Source organism: Paramisgurnus dabryanus, chromosome 16, assembly GCF_030506205.2.
Source record: "Paramisgurnus dabryanus chromosome 16, PD_genome_1.1, whole genome shotgun sequence".
Classification (NCBI taxonomy): Eukaryota; Metazoa; Chordata; class Actinopteri; order Cypriniformes; family Cobitidae; genus Paramisgurnus; species Paramisgurnus dabryanus.
This window is the reverse complement of record NC_133352.1, coordinates 24023682-24050366: the sequence shown is the minus strand read 5'-3', so window position 1 is coordinate 24050366 and position 26685 is coordinate 24023682. Positions and strand designations below refer to the sequence as shown.

The window sequence follows — 26685 nt, the reverse complement described above, 5'->3', positions numbered from 1 at the left end:
GGATTACTTCTTGGACTGTAATTTTGTTCATGCACTACATTGCATGCCTGTGGCACTGTTTGTACAGCTGCATCAGAAAGAAATAAAAGCAGAGGGAATAAAACCATATAAGAGAGGCAGGAGAAAATGGCTGCCATTAGTTACAGTGCATATTAACTCCTCGTAAATGAGGAAATAAGACGCAATGATTATCTGTAAGTTGGCATTTCGGAAGTCGGAGAATTCGAAGTTAATGAAACAAGAAGTGTGCTTTCATATGAGAGAGAGATGAATATATAGTGGGAAAAACCCACAATGAATAAAGAAGAAATAAACCAAGTCATTTTATTCTACCAAAATGAGCAATGGAGGATTGGGAGAAGATAAAAGGAGTTTAAAAAAATGAAGAGTGAAATGTTCAAGGAAGACTTCCCCAAGCATAACCATCTGTGTGCGGATATGTAAAGCTGTGAGCTACACACCTGTGAGGGACTACTGGGAAATAAGAGTCTTCTGCAGCCCAGCAGCCACCTGGGCAGCCAAGCAGGTGCTCAACCCAGACAATTAAACTATTAGATAAACACAGGCTAACCAATGACAGAAGATTAACAGCGTGACAGTAGCTCCGCTCTCCTTATCCGTGGCCTTTTAAGAAACAAAAGCATTGGAGCTTTGGTGGTAAAAACGCATTCCATGATAATTAGGCTTTTAATAGAGTGATTTTAAGTTATAATAATTAGTGCAATAATGTTGTTTTTGTCACTCAGTTAATCAAAATTCGCACACAGGAGATTTTGCATGATCATTGGGGGCTACCCATTATATTTGTTTTGCTGTGCTTTTAATTTAGCAAACTGCTCTAATACCAGTGATAAAACAGGACATGATATGCAGGATAATTAGTGCTACACATGTGTGAACAAAACTACACACAAACTGGATAAAGACTATTTAGTGTTAATTATCTAAATATACTGAAGTTTAAATTTCGTAAAATTCATGTACTTTCGCATAATTACTGTACTTCTCCTCTTATGATTTTAAACTATTCTCTACTCTATAAGCCAAATGTCATTGTTCATTTGAAACAGTGGCACACCTTCATAAATATCAGTCCTTCCAGAGTTTTTTTTATGTGATAGTTGCAGGCAAAAATCATTGATCTTGCGGCAAGTTTTCTTAAAAAATGCGATGGAATATGCAATTTTATGTGATGATATTTTGAAGCTGTCTGTAGCTTTTTCAATGATGTTCACGTCACATAATCACGTCACTTCATAATGTTCCCATGGCAACAGGGGACATGGCTGCAGTTTTGTGAAGTAAATACAAAAATTTTAACTTTCTGCTAAGATATATGTGATTTTTGCTACGAAAATGCGGGGGTTATGAAATCATGCAAGCCCTGCATATTTTGCACACGAAAAATCTGCAATTTATGTTGCAAATGTGTGGCGTGTTTGAAAAAATGCAACCCCCACATAAATATGCAGACTTTGGCAGATTATGCGTTGAATCATGTGATCGCATAATCACGTTTTTCTGGAGGGACTGAAATATGTTTACTTCAAATAATGGATGATTTTTTGGGAATTATTTAAATGCAGAACTTACTTAAATGCATGTTTGAGCTGACTTAAATCAAAAACATCTTGCACTGACAAATCTTAACATATATATCCGTGCCACTGCTTTGTCTTAAAATGCACCTGTCCATTGATTAATTGTGTTTTACATTCACATTCATTCTTTTATTTATGCATGCATTTGGCAGACACTTTTATCCAAAGTGACTTACATTGCATTACAATTTATACATTTGTCCAGCATGTGTGTCCGGACCCTTGCTAATACTTCAATGTCCACCCTTGTACATTCTGTCACATACTTCCACTGTACTTCACAACAGCTAATCAAGTTCACTTTAAATCACTTGAAAATTATGTAAAATTAAGAGTAAACTTTGCCGGACAGGATCCCTGAAGCAAGACAGGAAACCCCTAGCTGTAACTGAAAAGCAAATATCTACACATGGGAATACCCTGAGCCACATTTAACCTGTAAAAGTTTGGGAACAACTGACATAATAATTAGTATTCCATTACAAAAGCTGGCAAAATTTCATTAGTTTTAGAAGTTGTGATATGCATGTTAATTCACATCCATGCTTCAACTTTCATTGTCCCCATGTTTCCCGAGAGCATTTTGTGATTATTATGAAACACAGCATGTTGCAGGATTCATGACTTAAAAGGAATTTACACTTTAACATATTTCTTGGAGCGGACATAAAATTTGAAGGGACTTGTAAGTAATTGCTCCTTGGCATAGGGAACTTGGGGTCATTTTCATCACAAATTAACTTCTTCATTCAGCCTGCACTGTAGCTTAATGTCCAAACATTTCCAAAACTTGCAGGTAATGCAAAAAGTTGTCCAGGAGTTTATAGAGAAATGAGTCAAGTCTCACAGGAATTCAACTTTAGGTAGAAAACCAACGTTTGGGCCTGTGTGGAATGGAATGCGAGGTGATATTTATTCCTGACTTTCTAGAGACTCCTATGAGACTACTTTTATATAACGTCAATGAGAATGAGACAGTATCACAGTGACATCAAATCATTTTTAGGTGGTCCTTACAAAATGGAAGAAAGCTAAAACATGAACCAGTGCACATTAACCTGTCCACTAATATAGACTGCAGTTATAAAGCAGTGCATTAAACTGGTGTCTTTGCACGCCTGTCCCAAATACATAAACCCAGAGTACTGTAAAGGTTAAATTACCATACTGTATTCAGCACACGGGATGGATATTTCCTGTTTTGTGATCCGTAATAATTAGCTTCACTAGTATTAATTGTAACACCGCAGAGCTGCTGTAAAGCTTGTATAACCCCTCCGTGCTGTTAAAAGAAAAAAAAAAATACACTGAAGAGAAAGGTGGAGGCGGCGAAGAAATATATCAGCGCAGTCGTGAGCATCTCTGAACACCGTATCACCCCAGGGTGCCTCTCTCCCAGTAAGGCCTGACCTTCAGTGGGTGAGTGAGACACCACTCAATCCTCCCCCTCCTCTCGGGGTATTCACAAGTTCAGCCATTTGCAAACGCCCGGAGGGTGGTCCTGGCCTTGAAGGCCCCTCAGCACAAACTGCCCTTTTACTGTGAGGATGTGCTGACGCCGTCGTGTCTTCAGCCAGCTAGGCTCCCCATCAAGTTTTTTCCTCATGGGCATCCTAAAGAACAACATTCTGCATCCGTTTCCTATGATTAATGGCTAACAGTGGAGTAAATAATTGGTTACACGGGGCCCTGACACTGTTATGATCAGATAAAGACAACACAACGTGATGCCATGCATTGGTTTAATTAGGGCAATAACAAGAGATTACCTTGAGGCGCTGTGTTCTACAACTTACATTTTGAGATTTTTTTCTATAACAAGATAACAACGGCAAAGTCATTTCAGAGTTTGTGCTTCTTTGACTCGTTGCACTGTACTACCATCTGGGGAGAGGGGCAGGGCTGTCTATTAATTGCTTTGCAGCACAGAACACATCTGTTGCTGGGTGGGTGTTGAACACACAATCTCTCCAGCGAGACCGTATCCGATGCCCGTTAGTTTGCGAGCCGAGGCGGATCAAATAACAGTTCTGTTCATGCTCTGAGAAGGTCCCCTTTCTCACAGCGCAATGGTAGACCTAAATATATTGTCTGTCTGCCAATCGTATGATGACCACTTTATATGCTGCGCTCATTGATTCACATTAAGAGCCATCTCTCAGACAGTGCTCTGGTAAATAATTGAGAGGGTCTGCTGTCACATAGCATTCCTCTGCGCTACTGGGACCAAATTAAATTTGAAGATCCTGTCCACCAGAGGGGAGGTGAGACAACTTTATAGGAGCAGGCTGAGGGAATTGAGACGGGCATTATTACGAGGGAACGAGCGGGGCCAATAAAAGCGTGCCAGAAATGAACGGGGGAGGGCTTTGAGAAATGCAAAATTATTTTAAGTAGTACATTAGCCATGATCAAAACAGATTAAAAACAGCACCCGGGCAACGACCAGAGAGCCGCTTTAGTGGAGGGACTTGAAAGAAAAGGCGTCTGGTCTGGTGGTGGTACTGTGCTTATTAACGTTTTAGAGAATTGCTGGCTGTCTAATGTGTTAAAAAAGGATTTCCTATCTATTAGAGCTTAATAGATAGAAGTAGGAAGAGATGACACGGCTACACTCATTTATGCTATGCTATGGGCTATGCTCATTTAACCAGAATTGGGGATCCATATAGACCGGAGGTTAAAAGATCCATTGACAGATTTCCAATTAGCATCCTAAAAGAAATCCTGCAAGATTGCCAAGTGCAGACAGGAAAATGAGGTCTAACTTTTCGTTTCAGAATGAGAGACTGCTTGGAGATGCTTAAAACATGTAGTGGTGTGTCAGGTTCTTTCATCAAAACCCACAGATGAAAGGTTTCAGTGAGATAGACTGAAACGCTTGGCGCTGCAGACAGAATGTGGGAGTTAAATAGTGAAACACTGACCTGACGGGGTTGCTGGTCAAGGACACGCGCAGGGACTCCAGACAGTTGAGTAGTTTGTCTTCGGAGATGCCTGAGCGTAGTTCGTGCACGTACTCCTGTGACGACAGCGTACACTCGTGCTTGCTGTTCCTCAGTCCACCCTGCGGGAACGAGACACATTAAGGGATCAGCCACTGCACCGTTGCGCTTTACACCTTGTTAGACCTGCCACACGTTAATTACAACATCTCTATTAGACTTGATCATTGAAAGTCATTGCTATTGCTGGAGTCTATGAGCAGGTGTAGAGAAGGAAATGCCTTATGTTTACATTTTTACGCCTTACACTTACATTAATATAACTTTATGCATTTAACAGACGCTTTTATCCAGTGCATTTAAGGTATATCAGATTTATCAGATGTGTGTTGTACCCATGACCTTGATGTTGCTAGTGCCATGCTCATTCAATTGAGCTGCAGTAACTCAATTGGCTCAGTTGGTGTCAGAGGTCATTTGACTTCAAAAGGTTTACAAAGAGACAATTTATCCTTGTAGTGAGCAAAGGCATGGTAGAGGATGTTTTTGTTAAAATGTCAAGTGAGTCCATCATCTGACAATAGGCTGAAAATAGTAGGAGGTGGATGTAGTTACAAACACCTGATTTGTGGATCAGACAGCGCCCATGTGCTCCCAGCTGTATCCCCAGTCTCCAGCAGGTGAGAATGATTACCAACACTCCATAACTGCAGACTCACTTCCCCCCAAATCAGCACACTTCCCTCCCACAGCACCGACTGACACAGTGAGACCAGCTAGACTAGTCAGCAGGAGCTGCCGGATGCTAATTCTACAGTACACACGGGGTAACGGCAAAATGCTCCCACGCACAATTAAAAAGGAACAGCAAAATTGCAAAAAAATTATTTTTTGTACTTCTACGTAAGACATTTTGTTTAACCACTGACAAAGTTGGAGACTCAGTGGTTACATTAACACAGACAGAGTCCCGTGACTCCTTTCTGGTGATAAATAAAGTTTATTAAGGAGTTTATTACCCGACATTCAGTCAAAGAGTTGTAAGCAACAAATAAAATAATGAGAAATCCATGATGCATTAAAGAAAGATTTATTTTGTTTGTAGAGACTGTACTGTAACAGCTGTCTGCAACTGCATGTGAAACATTTTAAGAGTTGCACTTTTCTGTACAGTACATGGCTGACAATCTAAATCTCTGACTGTGTACACACAAACTTCTTCATATAGTGCTATAATGCTATGCTGTGTAATCCCAAACATGCCTGTCTTCACCCACAAAACTGCATACTATTATTTGCATACCCTATAAATATACTGCATTTTTATTACTGTACTGAAACATCAACTGTACTGAAACATCAACTTTCTACATATTGTATACAATATATAATATAAACAAACAGCTTTTCTAGCCCAAACGTATCATCAAATAATCATTAGAGTCCCTCTAGAGTAAAAGTATTTCTGTTTATATAACAAGTAAATGATCTTAGTTTAAATCATAGCTGGTAGTGGTGTTAGTGTGACCAGCAGGGGGTGCTCACCCTGTGGTCTGTGTGGGTCCTAACACCCCAGTATAGGGATGGGGACACTTTACTGTCAAAAAAGCACCGTCCTACAGATGAGACGTTAACTGAGGTCCTGACCCTTTGTGGTCTCTAAAAATCTCAGGATGTGTTTAGAAAAAGAGTACCATATTTTCCGGACTACAAGTCGCACTTTTTTTATAGTTTGGCTGGTACTGCGACTTCGAGTCAGGTGTGACTTATACGTCAAAATTAATTCATATGAACCAAGAGAAACCATTACCGTTTCCAGCCGCGAGAGTCCGCTCTATGCTGCTCCTGAATTTATGTAATTCAATGGATTTAGTGATGTGGAATGACTTCGGGACCTTTTTGAACTTGATTTGGCTTGTCATGTTAATTTAGCCTATTCAGATTCCCAAGTATTTTCTGTATGCTATTGTGTTAGCTGGATGTTAATGTTACCTTAACATGTACAGACACCTATTCAGTCTGCTGTTCTATGTGCCACTGTTTAGTTGAATAACTTGCCTTTCGAAATTAAATGTCTGTTCTTTGGCTTGGATTTTGTGAAATCATTTTCTAAATAAATGTGACGTATTAGTCGACTTAAATATGTTTTTTCCTCTTCAAAACAAATTTTTGACTGAAGCGAAAATACGGTAGGGGTGTGCCTCTGCATCCTGGCCAAATTTTCCCATAAGCCTACTAATCATCCCCTCATATACTAATAAGCTGGTGTGCGGTGGGTGTTCTGGTGCAATATGGCTGCCGTCGCATCATCCAGGTGGATGCTGCACATTGTGGTGGTTGAGAAAAATCCCCCTTTTATATATAAAGTGCTTTGAGTGCTGCAGAAAAGCGCTATATAAATGTAATGAATTATTACTATTATTTGTATTATTAAACATCAACTATTACACTGAGCTAAATTAATTTTGGGTGGTGATGGCGCAGTGGATAAGACACACGCTGGTGTGAGAGACCCGGGTTTGAATCCACTGTGACACACCATTGTGTCCCTAAGCAAGACACTTAAACCCTAGTTGCTCCAGAGGCGTGTGACCTCTAACATATAAATTGTAAGTTGCTTTGGATAAAAGCATCTGCTAAATGAATAAGTAAGTAAGTAAGTAAGCTTACAGTATAAAGTAATGTATAATGTTAGCTACAGATCCTTGTCTAGCTGCTAAACCTTTCTTCACCCAGCGGTGATGTAGGCTCACCGCCTCGCCTAATCTTAAGGAAACCAAAACATATTATTTTCGACAAGGTATTTGTTCCAGAAGTCAGTTTAGCCACTGGCCAGAGCCATTAACAAACACAAACCGAAGTTAACTTCAGGCGCGTAACTGTGGCAACACGCACGCATCCAATGAAACATCTATATAAAACAGACCAACAAATCTGCGGGTTAAAATAGATTTCTGTGTATGCTGACAAAATTTTACATTTTCTGTGACTAAAGTCTATATTCTCATGCAGCAGACTGACAGACAGTACTCCTCAATAAAACCTCTTGGGCACATACTACTGCTTTCAACCACATTGTTCATATCCTTGTCAAATTCTTGTTTTATTTATATATTTTCACACTGTTGTATTTTATCTATATTTATCTATGTCACTCATGTGTTTCTTCATTTTTTAAAGCTTTTTTTCCATCTATACAATCTGAGATCAACAACCTCCCAAACGAGGCAGAGGAAAAGAAAAAGGGCAGTGGGGCGCAGGGGTGGGCTGTCAAAGTCACCCTTGTAGAAAGAGATGAATTAATGCAGACTGAGAAGTATGCAGGGTAGTATGGAGAGAGTATTAGCGGTTTCTCCGCCGATACGAAGTCAACTTTAATGCCACCGTCCCAAGATTTGGTTTCCCCAGCAGGCAAGCAGCACTAATAGGCAGTCTGGGAGGAATAAACAGGGCATCTTTGTGTGACGGAGTCCCATTCTTCTCTGTCAAGGCACAGTCAAAAGAAACTGAGACATAGACAGCAGTGGCGGTTTATATAGCAACAGGAAAATAAATGAGCCATTACTGTAGGCAAGTGGGGGGCTGCAATAGGAAGGCACTGTATGTGTTGAGTCTGCAAAACATGTTGTAAACATGGCAGCCAGTGGGGTGATTTACTCTGGTGCGATCAGCAGGTGTTAGTATTAGGTTTAAACAGTCGTGGGTATGTGGGCGGTGAGTTGGTGGCAACACGACATGATGAGTTGGTTTGTAATGAAAGCAGCCTTGATGTTGACTGGCAGCTGTGAATATGCGCTGACCTGCATTCTGTTACAGACATGTGTGAATACCAAGCGGTGATATACAGAGGTTCAATAAGAAAAGGTACTCGGCGGGGCGACTGCACGATTCCTCAAAGTGAGATTTACGGTAACTGCTCTTCAAATTGAGGTGAATTCAAGTAGGCACTTTGTTTTTTACTTTGTCAACTTCTCTGACCTTCTCCCAAGTGAATATAACAACTCCTTTTTTATTTTCCCCAACTCATCCTAAAGAAACGAGATACTCAGGCTGAAGCTCTTCGGCTCTTTCGTCTGCTGCCAGATCTTCCTACTTGAATTTGTCTTGATCTGAATCTGACTAAAGATCACTCGATCTGCCACTAAAGTAAAGTTGAGGGGATCTGATGGATCTGAATATGACTGGTGAGTCTAAAACTGCTAGAATGAAGTAATGGGGGGCGTGTGAGAGAGGATGTAACTTCCCTCATTACTGTAGTTGCCCTCTGGCTCTTTCCAGACCTGCTAAAGACAGCTACCTCAAATCCACTCTAAACCACAGGCAGGTCTGCTATCCATCTCACCAGAGGAACTAAATGATGGCTGCTCAGCAGTGGAGTACTTTAATATGTTCAGAAAATCCTTGGTTTGAAAAAGCATATTTTAATCTATTTTATATCTCACCCACACGCTCATGTTCTCACATGTCACCTCACAAAACAAACAAAGGGTCTTTTCTTAAGTAAGAAACTGCTAATCAATAACTATGCAATAGAAGCTATTGCTAAATTGTTGCCAATGATAGAATCCAGAAGCAGATTAATTCAATTAAAATAAGTCATCCTGCACATTTCACGCTATAAAAATGACAAAGTCACCTTAAATTCTTAAGAAATGTGCTAATTATTTTCTAAGTGACTGGTTTTATACCTTTAAAGGGGACATTTCACAAGACTTTTTTAAGATGTCAAATAAATCTTTGGTGTCCCCAGAGTACGTATGTGAAGTTCTAGCTCAAAATACCATATAGATAATTTATTATAGCATGTAAAAATTGCCACATTGTAGGCATGAGCAAAAATGTGCCATTTTTGGGTGTGTCCTTTAAATTGCAAATAAGCTGATCTCTGCACTAAATGACAGTTTGATCCCCTTCTGACATCACAAAGGGAGACATTTTTTCACCAGCTTGGAGAGAATGGTTTACCAAAACTAAGTTATTGGATTGTTCATTTTCTAGGTTAATAAAAGCACTGTGGACCCAATTATAGCACTTAAACATGGAAAAAGTCAGATTTTCATGATATGTCCCCTTAAAACAATTAAATGAGCAATAAAATATACATTTGCATTTAGGAAGAGGACAAAGCTATGTCTAGACAACAGAATATCACCCTTGGGTGTGACTTGGACAGATAAGTAACCATCTAGCAAATTCTTTCAAACTTTAGAAACCACATAGCAAAGCCCTGGTAACAACCCACAACATCCTATCATCGCAAAGGTGTGTAGTACAGTGAAAAGTGCATTTCCTTTATAAAGTAAAAACTCTAGAATGTTACATGCGGTACTACAAGGCCACGTTTGCTGTTGATTTTTGTTACACCACAATAAGTAATGAAAAGCTGAGGTTAAAGTGCTCTCACGATTTCTTTCCTTACCCTCAATCTAATCCACTCAAGAAAAGACAGTTTTTGGTTTCACTATCCACTGACCTTTACCTCTGGAAACCAAAGACAGGCCATAATATGCTGCTTAATGACCCTGGCCAGCTCAATCCTTTGGGATGATATCAACATTACACCAGACCACACTAATCATGCAGACAGCCACATTCACTAGTTCACTGTAATTGGGTTTCTGCTGTTGGCTGGATAGAACAAGGAAATGGTCTGTGTGCAGGACCAATGAAACTCCTGACGGAGAAAGGAAAAGCACACAGGGGTTAAGACAGAAAGCACATAGAAAAGATAAAGAGAAGCAAATTAAACGGAGAGACCGACCAACAGATGGGGTGAGTGCTGCAGATATAAAAAGGAGATGCTCTGTTTCATATCATGGTGAGATGCCTATAAACGCAGCCATTTTAAGGCGTACTCTTGTCATGAAGCTTGTTAAGATATTTCATATTAAAAGGCAATAATAAAAAATGTTAAGCAATAAAATAAATTATTGTACCCATTTATTGTGAGTAACAAAGTTTCTACCCATGTAGAGCATTTTGAGGGGTAGGGTGCCGCCTGCCAAATAAAGTTTGAGAAAGAGAAGAAAAAAAGTGCAGTCCAAAAAACCAATGCAGCCCATTGACCATGCCCAAAGTGTTCATCTCCCAGCCTTATTGAATCTTGACTTGTCAATAACAACATTTCCTGCCAGAGACAATAGTGCACAGAAAAGTTACTCTTGTCAATATCACTTTGGGACGGAGGCAAACTGTAACCATAGTATGTATATATTCTGTGTATATGTTATAAGAAGTTTTAAACAAGCCAGACTGCATTTGTTGCCGTTTATCAGGCAAGTAAGGAAAAGCCAATAGTATGAAGGTACTTTCCATCCTACATACACTTTACAACACAATCTGTTATGAGAAAGTGCAATACAGGAAGGAAAAAGGCCCACTGCATTTCTCTTCACCTATGCATGCTACACCCATTAAAAATAAGGCCGCAGCAAACAGACAGGCTGCATACAGACCACGACTTCTCAGCAACGTCCTGAAAAATGTCTTTAACTAGCCCACTGCACGCTCCAAGATAATCTAGGTCTAGATCTTGATCTAGATCAGCAGATGTCTGCGTGTTTGCAGTTGATATGTGTGAAGGGAGAGCATGATTACCGACTGATGGACGCAAGTGATAGCGCTGCTTCACACATTGTGGATGTAATTTATCTCCATGTGAGGTCGCCTCACCGGAATAATTCGGTTAAATTAGGGTGCATGAGCGAGTGCCACTTTAATAGACTACACAGATAACCTGCAGTCGATCCCCCATGGCTCACTTTATGTGACCTTAATCGAATATCTCAATGACACCTATGAGAGACAGAGTAAAAGTAGTAGATATCACCAACGTGCACCCATAAGCATGACAGTCGAATCACACACACCATAACACAACTGCGAGGATGTGATTTAACAAATCGAAGAGCAAAAACTAGTACAGCAAAAATCCACAGAGAGCAGATACGCACGCTATGAAACAGCGGGATATTACCTTGAAATAATCTTTTGTGCATTTTATGTCTTGTGTGAAGTAAATTATATTAATATTCGGATCCCTCCATAAACACCCGAAATGATTGGTGATAATGGGGTTTTTAATTACTTCTCCTTTTACGTGATTAATGAAAATTACTGGAGTGCCCCACTGATCTTTTTGAAAAATAATACAGATATAATCGTTGCAATTAGTGCACATGAAGCCATTTCAAAGCCAAGTGGTTGCGAATGTTTTATTCCATAATTTACTGCTCATTAGCATTTGATTGACAGTCTTACAGAGGGGGAACCAGCACCTTCTCCATAGGAAAACAAGTAAACTCACAAAACAGAAGCTTCCACAAACGCACACACATAAACAAACCAACACCCCATTCTCTGAAGAACCCAGAAGCTTTCTGGTCTCAAAGGTTATCTGAAAGTAGCATCACTTAAGCTGCATGGACTATAGCACCCATTGAGAGACCCCCAGGAAATGCCCTGCCACTCAATAAAAAGTATTTTGATGCATCTGGGGAGATGCACACGCTGGGTTATTTCCCATCAGGGTGTGCAAAGTTTCTCAAAAACAACACACAGGAGTACTTTCCCAAAGGGAACATTCTTTGTGGCCCTAAAGAAGAGAAATAGCCAGTCTAGTATGTATAGGGAGACAGGAACAAATCAAACATTTGTGTACCCAGTCAGTAAATGCATGGAATGTTTTGTGTTCATTACAAGTTATAGAAATACCTTTTTGTATGTTATAAGCAAGCATATTAACGGTACATAACTGTTTTTAAAGCCCACAGAATGCCTTGCTCCATAGACTTCCATGGTAAGTGGTACTCAACAGCTTGCCACAGACGTTATCGATACAGCTTAAAGGCGCTCTAAGCGAATAATGTGCAACGTCACTTCCTGTTGATGTTTGAACTGTTTTCAAACAGACAGAGCTTAGCTAACTCCTCCCCCTCCCTTCCGTGCTTTCATGAACGCGCCCAACCCCCACCCCCAAATCCTTCTTGTCGTTTATTGGCTGGAATACTTTGTTTGGTTTTGTGCTGCTAGGTTTGGCCATTTGTTGATATTGCCGTTTGTGAAGCCTGGGCTGTCTACAGAGATCGCGTTTTTTTACAGTTTGATCAGCGGACAGGCAGCAAGCAGATAGTGAGGAGATGTTTCCGGTATGTAATAAAAAATGTTTTATGGTCTAAAACGCTTCAATTCGCTTAGAGCACCTTTAAGTTGTATTTAACCCAGAACATTTCTTTAAATGCATCAGCGTCTGAGTGACAGCCGTGTGGTGTTCACCAGGCCACAACCACTTAGCTGACTCAACACTACCAGTGTGTCACTTTAAAATGGATCCTATCCAACATTAAATCACTTCACATCCCCAACCCGCACATAACAGCACTGATGTTCTCTCCCTTAAAAGCACACAACACTCTTGTGCAGCACAGGCAGCCGGGCAAGATCTAGATGGAAATAATGCAAAGCACAAAACTATCTGAATCTCAATTTTCTGTTCATGGGGAAGAACATGGGTCTCTGGCATAAAGCCAAGTCATCCATGGATGCCAAACAAAACGATACGTGTTGATTTAAAAGGGCTCCCCCTGAAAAGCTTACTAGGATAGCAGGTGGCACAACATCATGAGATTACAGCATTAGAATCCTTACTCTTGTTATTCCAAAGCAAACACTACGTTTAATACCATATAATGTCAGTATAATAGCCCCACGGTTAAAAAGCCTTTGGGACATTGACAGAAAAAATGCAGAAGCCTGGTGCCCACAGAAGGACAGTAAAGATCACAAAGTTCTTCAAAGGTTTGCTAAAGGAGAAAAGCAAAGCTTTTATGTTTAAACTAGTACTTTAAGTCATGACTTCACAATTAATTTAAATTGTAGCCTATAGAACTCAATAAAGCTTTTATACCATGCAGAAGAATGCTGTACGTTTTAAATAAAAGGAAGCAAATTATCCAGGAAAATAATTGGCAAGGATTAAAATGTTTCAGACATCAGATGAGGCATTGACCTCAATTACTGTAGTCTCCAATAAATGATTTTACATGTCCACAACTTATTGATGTAAATGCTTTTTCTCGGTATAGGGCAAATGCATTCTTTTCAAAGCAACAGAATAGAGGCCAAACGGATAAAGTCAGCATAGTGATTTTACCTATAGACAAAAGCTGAAATCTCTTAAAATAAAGTTCACAGGTAAAGACTATATATTGCTCTCAAGAGTTGAGCCTTACAGATAGTGCTGAAGACTTTTATTTAAAAACTAAAGATAGATTGTGGTTAGTCACTTTGATTTTACAACTTTAACCTCATTAGACCCAAGCTTGGGTTTGCTTTTTTTTTCAGATTTTTTCCAGCTATTTGGGGTTAGGAGGAACCAATAAACAGATTGTCCACGTTTGTGTACAACAAGTTCCAGTTACACAAAAGTAAGTATAGGGGATTATCACGCTGATACGTAGTACTTCCGCTTTCAGCGATCTTTGTGCACGTCCACTTCCGGTGGATCGTAATGCCAGTTCTGCCTCTCGTCTCTTTCAAAAGAGGTGTTTCTATATCTGGTTGTCATAAACAACTGAGTAACGTTCACTCCAGTAACTGAGGAGAGGCGGATGACGTGAACTCCGGAAAGTAGCTTTTAATATTGCATAAAGTTAAACATTTCTAAACATTGTCGCGCGACTGGACACGCCCCATCCATTCGCCAACAGTCACTGTCGCCAGAAGTCGCCAAGCTTTCATTGAAATCAATGAGATTGCGTCCCTCTGCTACTGCTAGATGCTGCTAATGTGACTGCGGCTTTAATCTCTGCACTCAGTGGCAGTGCTGTGGTTAGATAGTAAAGTTTAAGGGGCTGTGTTATCCCCTTCTGACATCACAAGGGGAGCCAAATTTCAATTACTTATTTTTTCACATACTTGCAAAGAATGGTTTATCAAAACTAAGTTAATTGGTTGTTCTTTTTCACATTGTCTAGATTAATAGAGGCACTTGGGACCCAATTATAGCACCTAAACATGGTAAGATAATTTTTTTTTCCATTTATGTAAGGAGATGCCCTTTACTGTAGACTTTTAGGAAGTTTTGGACAAAGTCAAGCTGTTGTTTGTAGATGAAATCAGGCCATTTTCCCAAAGGAGAGGAAGAAAAAGGTGGAGGAAATCCAGTTAAAAACATTCCTTCCCATGCAAAATGGATTCCTAAGAAATCTTTCATTTTTAATCCAAAAATATGAAACTATCAATAAAACATTACTAAAGTCAGAGATATCTAAACACCTCTTACTGTAACTCTGAAATTCATGGAAAGATGAGAGGACAAAACCAACCTGTTCCAAACAACTTGAGGCTGTTTACTGATGAATAAAATAAAAAGTCCGGAGATGAGGGCTGCCTCAATAAGCATGGCAAATGAATACATTAATAAAATATTTGTACATCAAAGACAGCTTAACCCTAAAAAATAAAATAAAATGATTTGCGTTCAACATTATAAGGGATGAAAAGTACAATATTCTAGCATTTTAATAAGGTTTTAAGACAGCAGCTTAATAAGAAGGAACAGCTTTATCTTATTCAAGAACTGGCATTTCCTATTACATGTTCAAAAAGCTAAATATCATTATCATAAACAGTTTAAAACTCTTGCCAAGTGAGTATAAGAGCCATCTTCAATAACCAGCTCTCAGAAGCTCACCGTTACTGTGGATGTTTTAAGCCCATAAACAAGCTTTCTTGTATTTTAATCAAGCATTTCAATTAGGAACTAATTAATGCCTAACAGGAGGGACATCTGTCACTTTGGCGATAAGGAGAGATCTAACAAGTCACTTTGTTTCATTGTTACCACAATGAGAGGAAGGAAACGGATACGCAGTACGACGTGAGATGCTTATCTTGGATCTTGATGCAGAAAACAGCATTAAGATAACTTTAGCAGCTCTGCCACCCAGCTTGAAACTTGTCAGGTAACAGCAAAGACTAATGACATGCAGTTGGTCTAGTGAGAAAAAAAATCACTGCGGTTTTAGTCGACTACACATCACACATTAAAGAGCATTACCAATCACTCAGGAAGTGCTTGCAATATGGAGCCGAGCTGTAAATTACAAACCCAATCATTTGATTTTAAACATAAAAAGGTTTTAGAAAACAAAATAAAAATGTTTGCAGAAATAATCTGCTGAGACCGTACAGTAATGTAACTCAAAAGTAGTGATCATCCACCGAAATGAAAATTTTGGGTCCGAAACGATACCGTGCACTTTATCTTTAGTTACGAACAGACCAGATCATTAATGACTGAAAGCCTGTTTTCATTTGAGGACATTTAACCTTATTTAACTCTTTCCCCGCCATTGACGCGTTATTTTGTCAATCCGCTATACTGACATTATTTACTTAAAAAAACGGAAGCATCGCCCTAGGGCAAACAGCTGTATGTCCGTCTAAGTTTTGAGGATCGCTCTGCATCTGATCTCTATCAAAAGTCCTTCACAAAAATGGAATTATCTCAGCTTTTTGCTCAAAATTGTGTGTTTTTGAAAAAACCTACCCCTTTTTGAGAAGTGATAAAAAGAGAACAAATGAGTTTTTAAAAAGAGTGTCTGTTCTTTCATTTATTATATTGTATGTATATATATTTAAAGAAGAACATTTTCTGCAAGGCATTCAACTTTTTGAAAATGATGAAAAATGATGGCGGGGAAAGAGTTAAATGTATTTGAAAAAGGAGTCACATTAAAACATGATCATGGGCAGTGAATCATCATTTAAACATAATACTTTCTTTAAAAAAAATTATCCAAAATTTCACTTAAGCTTTATAAAAATGTTTTAAAAGTCTTTTTTTAAATTAAGCTCGGATTGTACACATCTATGTGACGGAAATACCTTGGTTAGCACAAACAATGAGACACCTGAGACAACTGCCCCCAAATTGCACATTAACCCCTTTCTTTTGACCAGCAAGTGCTGGAATGAACTTTTTGTTTATTGCTCAAGTTATTATCCATACAAATGCTCGCATGCAAAGTGACTGGGCCAAGTGGAGAAGAAAGGGCTTTCAAGGTAATTTGGTACACCACATATACGAGTGCTTATTTCATCACTTGGTCAATCAATTGAAAAGGGCAGTCAATGGAGCTCACAGTTTTAAAAGGTCCATGTGGACTTTCCATTCAATAAGCGTGAAAGAGAATATAGGCAAGTTGACTTGGGTAACTTCGGTAGCACCTTGAAGGGCACCGGAGCCCAATCAAGCTCAGCTTCACTTTTTTGTATATTCACATGGTGTCAAAGACTTGTAAACAACAGACCCATTTAAAAGGTAAATCACAGTGGATCTCATTTGGGCTTAGCCTGGAGTCCCTGCTGAATTGATTGTAGCATATGGGTCTAATGAACTGCCTCGTACAGACAATGGAGGGGCAGCGCCACCCAAACAGCTTTACCGAGCAGAAAGGCGAGAGGAAAGAAATAAATGAGCATGACAGACTGATGTGAACCTTCAAAGGTCTCTACTGCTCCTGTGTATTTTATTATTTTCCTCTTCCTGAAGATTGCTTTAAAAAGTGCAATTTACACTTAACAAACTAACCAGCCGATCCAAGTCCATATTGTGTGTTTACCGCAAATGAGCTGATGCTTCAGATTTTAAAATAAACTGGAAGTCTGAATGTAAGAAACAGTAAATTAGTTTAGAGTCCTTCACTAAAAAAGCAAAGCTGAGCAGCTGGGGTGCCCTAAAGAATTGGTGCAGAGAAGGAGGAAAATACAGTTAAGAGAGAGACTAGGGACAGAAGACTTTGGGAACTTTTAGTGAAGGATAAACAACTGACGAGGTGGTAGCTGCTAACTGCAGAGGTGGTGTTCCTACTGGTGTGAGATGTGTCTGTGATACACTGGCCTGACTTTGGGCTGTTGAACTGCTCAGAGAAAAGGATTGTGGTGATTAATGACACCAACAGTTGACCAGGTGATGTTTCTCTGTTACTGAAAAACACACTGGTTTCAGCTAAATCTCCAACACAGAGAATATATATATATATATATTGAATTTAATTGCATATATCTGTGATTCTTGAACCTTTTTGAAAACTTAAAATCCTTTAAAAAAACTTGATCCTAACTTATGATGTTGAAACAACTCTGACCTTGATGAAACAGCTCTGACCTTGACCAGTTTTTAAATATGTTGGTAATGTGTGATGGCAATGACATTTTGAAAAAAATTTGTCAAAAAACTTAAAGGGGACAGAGAATGATAAACCATTTTTAGCTTGTCTTTGTTGAATAATGGTAGTCTACCTGCATTCACAAACATACAAAAAGTGCTAGACATGCTAAACATCTCAGTCTCATAGAAATTCCTCTTTTAGAAATGTCAGCCAGAAAACGGTCCAATCTGAAAAACTGATGCTTATGACATCACAGGCATCTCCCTGCCCCTCCACTTTAAAATAATTGGCTACATTTTTTGAGTGGCAGCAAAGTCAACCAATCAGTAATGAGATTGCAAGTTAAGCCAGTAGGGGGAGCCAAATAGTTACAAAACCACTTGTTTAAAACCCCCAAAATTGGTCGACCAATGAAAATGTCAGTCGACAAAGACGGCATCGACCGATTAGTCGACTAAACGACTAAAGTTGACAGCCCTAGTGAACACATACAATGCAATTCGTAACCACACACCCAGACTGGACAGCGCCCGGGGAGCAATTGGGGTTAAGGTGCCTGGCTCAAGGGCATCTTAGTCACAACCTGCCAGCTGTGAGATTCTGACTGCCCCAAAGGTTGTGAAGTTGTGAAAACAACTACAAACCAAATGTACACCTATAAAATACACCTACTTAAAGGAACAGTATGTAGGATTGTGGCCGAAACTGGTACTGCAATAACAAATCTTGTGGCTAAAACTGGTACTGCAATTACACAACTGGAGGCCAATACACAACATGACAACATAAACATCAGTTGAGGGCTGCAACTCAACTTTTTAAATGACAATATCCTGGCAGGACCACTGTTGTCAGTGATATAAGTATTTGAAATGAAAAGTGACATATCAGGGCCATTTTATGATTAATTGATATAAATTTCTTACATACTGTTCCTTTAATTGTTATAAAATGCAGTGGAAATTTTTTTCCTAAATATTTACTTTCCTTATTTCCTAGTACATAGACTTTATGTGGCGGTTTCCTGGACAGGGATTAGACTAGTCCTATACTACAATAAATGTAAGAGCTGTCCAAACTGAAAATAACTTGGAGTGACATATCTTCAAAATATATCAGTGCCCTTTGTTTTTGCCTTAAAATGCACACAAGTAATGTTTTTAGTTAGGCATCTTTGTTAAAACTAGTTATATTTCCTAATTTAACTAAGGCATAGTCCTGTCTTAAGCTAAGCCCTGTCCGGGTAACCACCCCTATACAGTATGCTTAAATAGTACTGAGAAAGTTAAAAAGAAAAAGCTGAAAAATATAATCGTTCTACCAAATACCTTGCTATAACCTTTCAACACTCTTAAAAGTCCTGTATTACATTTGTTTTTAAAAAATCTTACTGTAATATATTCCCTTAAGTCAGTATATGAATGTAAACTGTACTGAATTTAATGCCCTCCTATTCTTTCCTAAAAACAACAACTCTCCAACATGTGCAAACACAGACAAAATCGAAGCTATGTTTACAGTGCTGTGTGCAAACCACTTTATATTAACAGGCATCTACAAACCACTGGCCCAAAAAATCTTTACAGGCAACCCTAATTACGCTGTGTAGATGGCATTATTTATCTCACATAACCAAAGAGGGTCACGTTTGTTTGGTCTCACTACTGTTTTCCACTGGGTGGAATCAATTTAAAATCCTAAAGAGGTGTCAAGTTAGCTATTAAAGAGGAGATATTCATCATCGCCTCCAAGCTCCTCTGTGAACGATTCTGACGAGACACGATATCTCAAGACGTTAAGCAACGACAAACCGAGAAAAGACTTTGTCTGTTTTTCTTAAGGCCCAGTGTCCTAATCAGCCCTATTGGCTTCATTCAGCCTGAGATCTGAGCAAACACAAGCTGTTTCTCTTAACATCCGCACCATTAAATCGCTTCCACCTCACTTCTCTGTCCATTCAATAGCAGTAGAAATACCTATTCATCACGGCCACTCTGCCCGCTCCCACCTAATAACAGACGCAAGGATCTTTAACTGCCCATAAACGAAGCTTCCAAACTTCAGAAGGCCCGCATCAGCAGCCTTGCCCACGGAGGTTCTGGCATGACTACTCTTACAAAGCAAGATTAATTAGCCTGTTGAATGGAGACTTGTCTCAGCTGTGGCAATTTGCCTGTGCTGCAGCCGGCACGGGGCGGCTTTGGGACCTCCCGTGGATTTGCGGCGAGGCCTGGGAGTTTCAGCGGGGGCTCTTTCATTGCTCTCGGCTCAGCTTGGTTCCCGAAGTAGGACACGCTGAAATAAGATGGAGGCTCTCGTTCAGACAGACTGAGCAGCCTGGCTAAGTGAAAGCAGGTGAGATAATTACTCTTTGTTAGGGAGCTGTGCGGTGTGTTAACGAATGAGACGAGGGAAATGGGAGAGACGTCCTCCGCATCAAATCTGTATAGCATTGCTATTAATTCATGCCTTTAAATAGAACCTACGTTTAAGTTTGGTATTATAACGGTATGTCAGGGGATAATGTTAAAAATACAAGCAGACATTTATGTACCTGAAGACATTTTGTGAGTGGGGTGTTGTAGTCCTTCATGTTGAGGCAAGTAGGTGATCCTCCACCCAGCATGCAAAGAAATGACGGGAGTGACCTTTCAACAGCCAGCTCGCACATCTCTCCTCACCTCACCTCAAGGCAATCTCTTATTGCTCCCCAAGAACTCATCCCCTCCTCTCCACATGGACTCCAAATGCAGAAATATGCACTAGTACATAACACCCCATGCCACCCAAAGCTCCACAGTGTGAGTACAAACCTTACATGAAAAATAGATCACCTAATGCCTTCAGATAGCATCATTCATCAAGGATAGCGAGAAAGATCCCTGCCAACAAAACTAGCCTGTAATGCTCCTCATCATCTAAAACATCTGATATAGACAGAAATCTAATAGCCACAAAACTTGCTCCCAAGGGTACTGTGTTTCGTAGCTTTTTGTTTTGGCCTCTGTCCCTTGCTGGTTAAGATCAAGAATGGGCTGGTGTTTTAACAGAAAGCAATTGATGCTCGTGGGGACTGAGAGCAGGAGGCAGACTCCTACCCCTAGAGATGGTAGCCATGCCAACTGAAGTTGAGCAACCAAACCAGTTAACCTCTATGGCAAGTCCACAGGTATGATAGGTAATGATGTGTCCCCATTTACCCCCTCCTTGGGTAAATCTGAACCGTCACAAAGGAATAAATCTTAGCTGCATTTTGGCACAATACTGTCTGTTGCTGTTTGCAGCTGTCTGGACTAGAAGTATCTGGTGCGGTCACACCGTCTACAGCAGTGGTTCCCAACCTTTTTTCGAGGCCCGCCCCAACTCTCTATATTCATCTTTTCTTTTGATTGGCCATTACGTTGACAAACACATTGAGATGCCCTCATCGGCTGAAGTGCCCCTCTCACCAACCGCCAATCCCAACACGTTTTCTACCGCTCTGCTAAAGATCCACTGATTCTGATAATCCGCTTCATGTTTTCCTGCTCGCTTCAGAGTCCGCTCTCTGGAGAGTGGAGACAACAGTTCTCAAACTTCGTTGCAAAAATCGGTAGATTCATTACATTATTTTAGTTGTTGATCAACTGAATTAGTAATTTAGTAGTTTGTTTTTTGTAATGATATGCTTTCGGTCTTTTAAAATCCGGTCTAATAACTTATCTAGCATATAAAAACAAAATCAACATTCTTGAAAATGCTTGTCTAATCAAATGAACGTACCCAATTAAATCTAATATAAATAACACCAAATTTGCTGTTCTTGGCACAAAAAAATACAAAAAACAATGCATTCACAAAAAAAAAGAAACCGAGACAGAGGGGAAAGGAAGGCTGCTAAAGGTCCAGCAAGCCAGCAGGTAAACAATATAGAATATTTAGCAGTTTGTCACACTTTCATTTTTGTATATTTTCCATTATAATCACATGTATTAGTTGATAAAAATCTATAACACATTATATTTATCAGGGATGTCCCAATACCACTTTTTCATTTCTGATCCGATTCCGATACCAGAATTTAGAATATCAGCCGATACCGATACCTGCCCGATACTACTGTAATTAAATGTGTATAGTGCTTTGTGCTACATCTAGTATAATTTTAAATGTAAAAATCAATCATTTAAAATGATTTACAAGTTACAGAAAACATTAGTAAATTATTTTGGGAATTATACGTATGCCTGGACTTTTTATGCACATTCCGGTTGCAGAATTCATTCTCCTAAATTATATACACACTACGTTCATGGGCTTTGTGGGTGCAGAATGTTTTTTACTTTTTTTTAATATATGCAAACACAGAATGTGACTCTATTTACATGTGCTGAATTGTGGGTGCAGAATTGATGTCCTTGAAGCATCCTCTCATCAGAATCTTTGCTCCGCAATGGAAAGTTCATAACTGTTAAAACACAAAGAGAATAGATGCGCCACCACAGTGCTCAGCACAAAGTGAATTGCATCCATCCAACAGCTTACTGAAACTTTATAAAATCAGATCTTTAAAATAGCTTACAGTTATCTTGTGTGTGCGTGTGTGAACGCGTTTCATATGTCCGCATCACCCGTGCATCAACCCAGTTACGAGTAAGTTATAGTGTTTCTGTGAACTTACATATCTTCAAATGTGCGTTTGTTCCTTCAAATGAAGCTATTAAGTGTATTAAAAAACTTTAAATATAGGGCATAAAATGTCTATCGTGCTTTTATAATACTTTTCCCTTTTAACTCTTTCACCGCCAGCGTTTTAAAAAAAAGTTGCCAGCCAGCTCCAGCGTTTTTTCATGATTTTCACCAAAGTTTAATGCCTTTCAGAAAATTTTCTTCTTTAAATATATAAACATACAATATACCAGATCAAAGAACAGACCCTCTGCTTTAAAAAAACAAAAAACAAAAAAAACGTTTCATCCTACCTTCAATGGTTCTTTTGTAATCAGCTTTTGAATATGGGTAGGTTTCTGCAAAAACACCACATTTTGAGCAAAAAGCAGAGATAATTACATTTTTGTGACGGACTTTTCATAGAGATCCCATTCAGAGCGATCTTTAAAACAGACACGGACATGCAGCTGCTTGCCGTAAGGCAATACTTCCGGGTTTAAAAAGTTGTGGAAGGGCGCCACCTGGTGGATAATAGCAGTATTGCGGAAAGACGGAAAATCTCGTCATCGGCAGGGAAGCGTTTTCTCTTGATTGTAATAGCTTGTCAGTAACAACCACGGTAACGCACAGTGTCGGAATTGGATTGGTCATGTTGTTTGTCCTCGATCAGATGTCTGATCCAGCCAAAAAAGCCTGTATCGGCCCCCGATATCGATCTAGTATATCGGATCGGGACATCCCTAATATTCATAATATTTTATTAATAGCACCACCCCCCTTAGTTCCCTTTTTGGTTTGGGCCACTGCCCCACAAAATGTGTATGCACGGCCCTGCTGCCAGGCAACGGTAAAGATGTTTGAATAAAATATTGTGAGAAATACTGTATCAAAGCTTACATTTCCGTAAGGATTTTGTTTGGTGCCTGAAAACATGTTAATGAGGGATGTCCAGGAACAAGTAAAGTCTGCCAGCAGAAACATAGTGGGTGGAAAAAAACACTTCAGAGCCTCCAATACAAACAAAACAGACACAACTTCAGTTTGTGCCTAGACGGCTCTAATTGCTCCCCTACACAAACTGACTCAAGCTATATGTTACTACAGATTCATAAACCTTTGACAACTCTATTGACAGTGGGAAAGCGCTGATCCCACCGGGCTTTGTTTTCTCTTCTCAAAGATTCTGTGTGGATTATATTTGTGCTATAACTACATAAAAAGGAAACAACAAATAAAAACAATAGGGAGGATGTCAAGGGGAGGGGGAGATATGTGAAATATACACTGCATGCTGCTCTCTATCACGAGAGGTAAAGGTGCCCTAAGGGACTTCTTCTCTTCACTCTTCACATTTACTTTATCAAACCGAGAGTACTTATAAATTGGTTTTCTAGTCACATATCCTCTATTTGTAATTCTCAGGTTTTTGGAAACTACAAAAGGTCGGTACACGTCTACGATAAAATATAGCCTTAATATTCTACGCTACAGTACCATCAAAAGGAAGGACAAATAAACCATGGAGATGACAACAACTGAATAGTTAACAAGGCAAAACGCAATGCTTGGTTAACTGTGATTTTCAAGGCGCTGCACACCGTCAGTCTGTCTATCTAGTCTGCTCCCGTTGGCGTGTTTGAATTGGCTGAGCCGAGTCCGGGAAGTCGTGAGGGGGGGGGGGGGGGGAACGAGAATTGTGATTCCGTTTCAAACAGGCGATTTTGAGAATTGAAGCTTTAAAGCTAAGGTTGACCCCACTTCTCCTCTGTGTCCTGCCATTTTTGTGTGCTGGAATGAAAGACGTCGTGTTTGAGGGATGCTCGTTTAGTACGCTCTCCGGCGCCGGTCCGGTGGGTTTTTTTCAAGCGTCCAGAGATGCTGCTCGCCTAATTCAGATCCAGAAACAATGGAAAGAGAGAAATGGTGGAGAACAACAGGGAATACACAAGCGTATTTCTTTGTACAAGCAAATGAGGGCTGGCATTTCACACTATTGTTGGTGATCTGTTTAAAATTCGGTTTTCTTTCACACAACCTTCCCACCCAAAACACAATGCAGAGAGAGATAAAAAGAGGGGGAAAGAAAGAAGGATGCTCAGAATGTATGACAGGGAGTTGGCTGTAATGAAGTGAGAGCAGATGTTTCAGGGTTTCAAGCAGCAGGTGAGCTGCTTTATCGACAGTGTATGATTCAGAGGCAGTTATGACCGTACACATCAGCACGGGCTAATGCAAACCCACTACACAAGCTCTGCGCATGTATAGGTATAATTTATCTTTTTCTGGTTTGTGCACGGTTTGTACACGGAAATGATCCTGATGAAAGAGGATACATGTTATCTCGCTGTGACATTCATAAACAAAATAAGCTTTAGTTCAAAGACACGCCACCTGGGAACAAACAAGACTATCTAGGTCTTCATCACGTACATTGAGAACTGTATTATAGGAAAGAAAAAGAAAGTATAAGAGTGACTGCTAAAATCTTTATGAAGTCACGCTTAAAATATCCTTGCAAGTTTGATTAAAACGACAGAACACGGTACAACAATAAAATAAGCTATAAACACAGAAACAAAACTGAAAACAACAAATGCAAATACTAAATATAAAAGTCTTATATTTCACTTATACTACTAAATCGATTGCTCAGTAGTAATGTTTGTGCACTGGTGGTCCATATAAATGTGATGTCAAAAAAATACTTTCAGACCTAGATTTTCTTTTCCTTTTGGAATAAAGTCCACTGAAATATTGTGAACAATAAAACCATTTCATGTTGCCGTTAATTTTTTATTCGACAATTAGGGCTCTAAATTTGCCCCCTGACAGAGACAGGCTGTTTATGACTTTTCACAACATGTACAGCAAAGATTGACAAGTGTAAAGTGAAATGAAGGAGCTACCCAATGCCAAGCAGAAAGCCCTTCGCAGCTAAAGAGCTTTATTGCTCCGGGCCAACACCCAACACGGGCGTAAATGTTAAAAGAAAGAAAGGGTTGGGGGAAAGGATTTATAGTGGTCGGCACTTGCCTTTTACCTCCAATATTTGCAAGGAGAGAAACGAGCTGGGAAATGATATCATTGAGACCTGCGATCAATAGCCACAAATATTAATGCTAGTCTCCCCCATCATTCCTATACCTCATCAGTGCTGTTGTACCATCTGGAAAAATGCCTCACATCAAATATGCCGTGCTTACTGACCCTGTTCCCCACACTCTCTAATAACCATAAACACACCCACATACAGTACATGCATGAAAACACACACACCGCCATCCACCAGCAGGAGAGCGGTGTTTACAGGAAAAGTGTCGCTAGTGAGTGCCGGCGATGATCGCGGTAACCTCCGCTGTGACAGGCCGTGCGGGAGGCAGTGTTTGCTAAAGACAGTGATGAGGATTCGTCTGCCACTGCAGCTGCTTAAACCTTTTTCAGAAGTAACGTGGAGGCGGAGGAGGTATCAGAGGTGGCATGACACGCTTTCATGTTTCACTAGACTTATTAATGTCACCAAGATTATTTAATCTTTATTGACACTGACATGTTTGAAGAAAAGCCTGTTGCATACGGTTTTCTTCATGCCTCGTCAAAAGTGGAAAAACCTGCCTCTTGTCTAAAGTGATTTCTGTCTAAAGTGATTTGCTGTCTTTGTCCTGCTTAAAAAAATATATATTTATGTTAGGTCACAAAGGTTAAAGTTAACAGGGTGATTCTAACCAAATCCAGGCTTAGAAGGTGTCCAGCATCAGATTTCTTTAAAAAGCCATTGAAGCCAATTTTATTTTGGACATATAAGATTAAGGTCTGAACTTACTATAACCATGATTTAAGCAATATTTCCTATTTAATTATTTAAATTTTTTTAGATTATCATTATCAAAAATTATCATTACCACAACATGATATTACATTTAATATGCATTTACAAACTCATGTTTTGAGAACTTAAAAGTTGTCTGGGTTCTATGACAAACAAAATTTCAGGTTTTATCTGGAGAGACTGCTTACCTGGTAGCCATCTTGCATGTCACAGTCAATTATGTCCCTTCCAACAATTTTTTTTTTGAAAATGTTAGTTCCTTGAGGGCTTAAACAATTATTAAAAATTGTTGCGGAGGATGAGACAATTTTTCTTGAACACATTTATATTCCTTACTATTGTCTCTACATTTACAAATGATCACCAAATACCACATGTTTCTTTACTGTAAATGTTTATAGTATAACATGCCCTGAAGATTTTTATTTTTTTATTTTTTTATTATAAATATTTCCATGTCAAAGAACCAAATCCAGTCATGAACACAT

The 26685-nt window shown here is 39.5% G+C and overlaps 1 protein-coding gene across 8 annotated transcripts in view; it reads right to left on the bottom strand.

The window, feature by feature from the left end:
- Positions 1–26685, bottom strand: part of diaph2 (diaphanous-related formin 2) — a 505065-nt gene that overhangs the window by 368289 nt on the left and 110091 nt on the right. For all 8 annotated transcript variants that reach the window (XM_065273074.2, XM_065273073.2, XM_065273078.2 and 5 more), the window contains one exon: positions 4529–4668. In XM_065273074.2, the coding sequence (XP_065129146.2) occupies positions 4529–4668 (140 nt within the window). The remainder of the gene's footprint in view (positions 1–4528; positions 4669–26685) is intronic.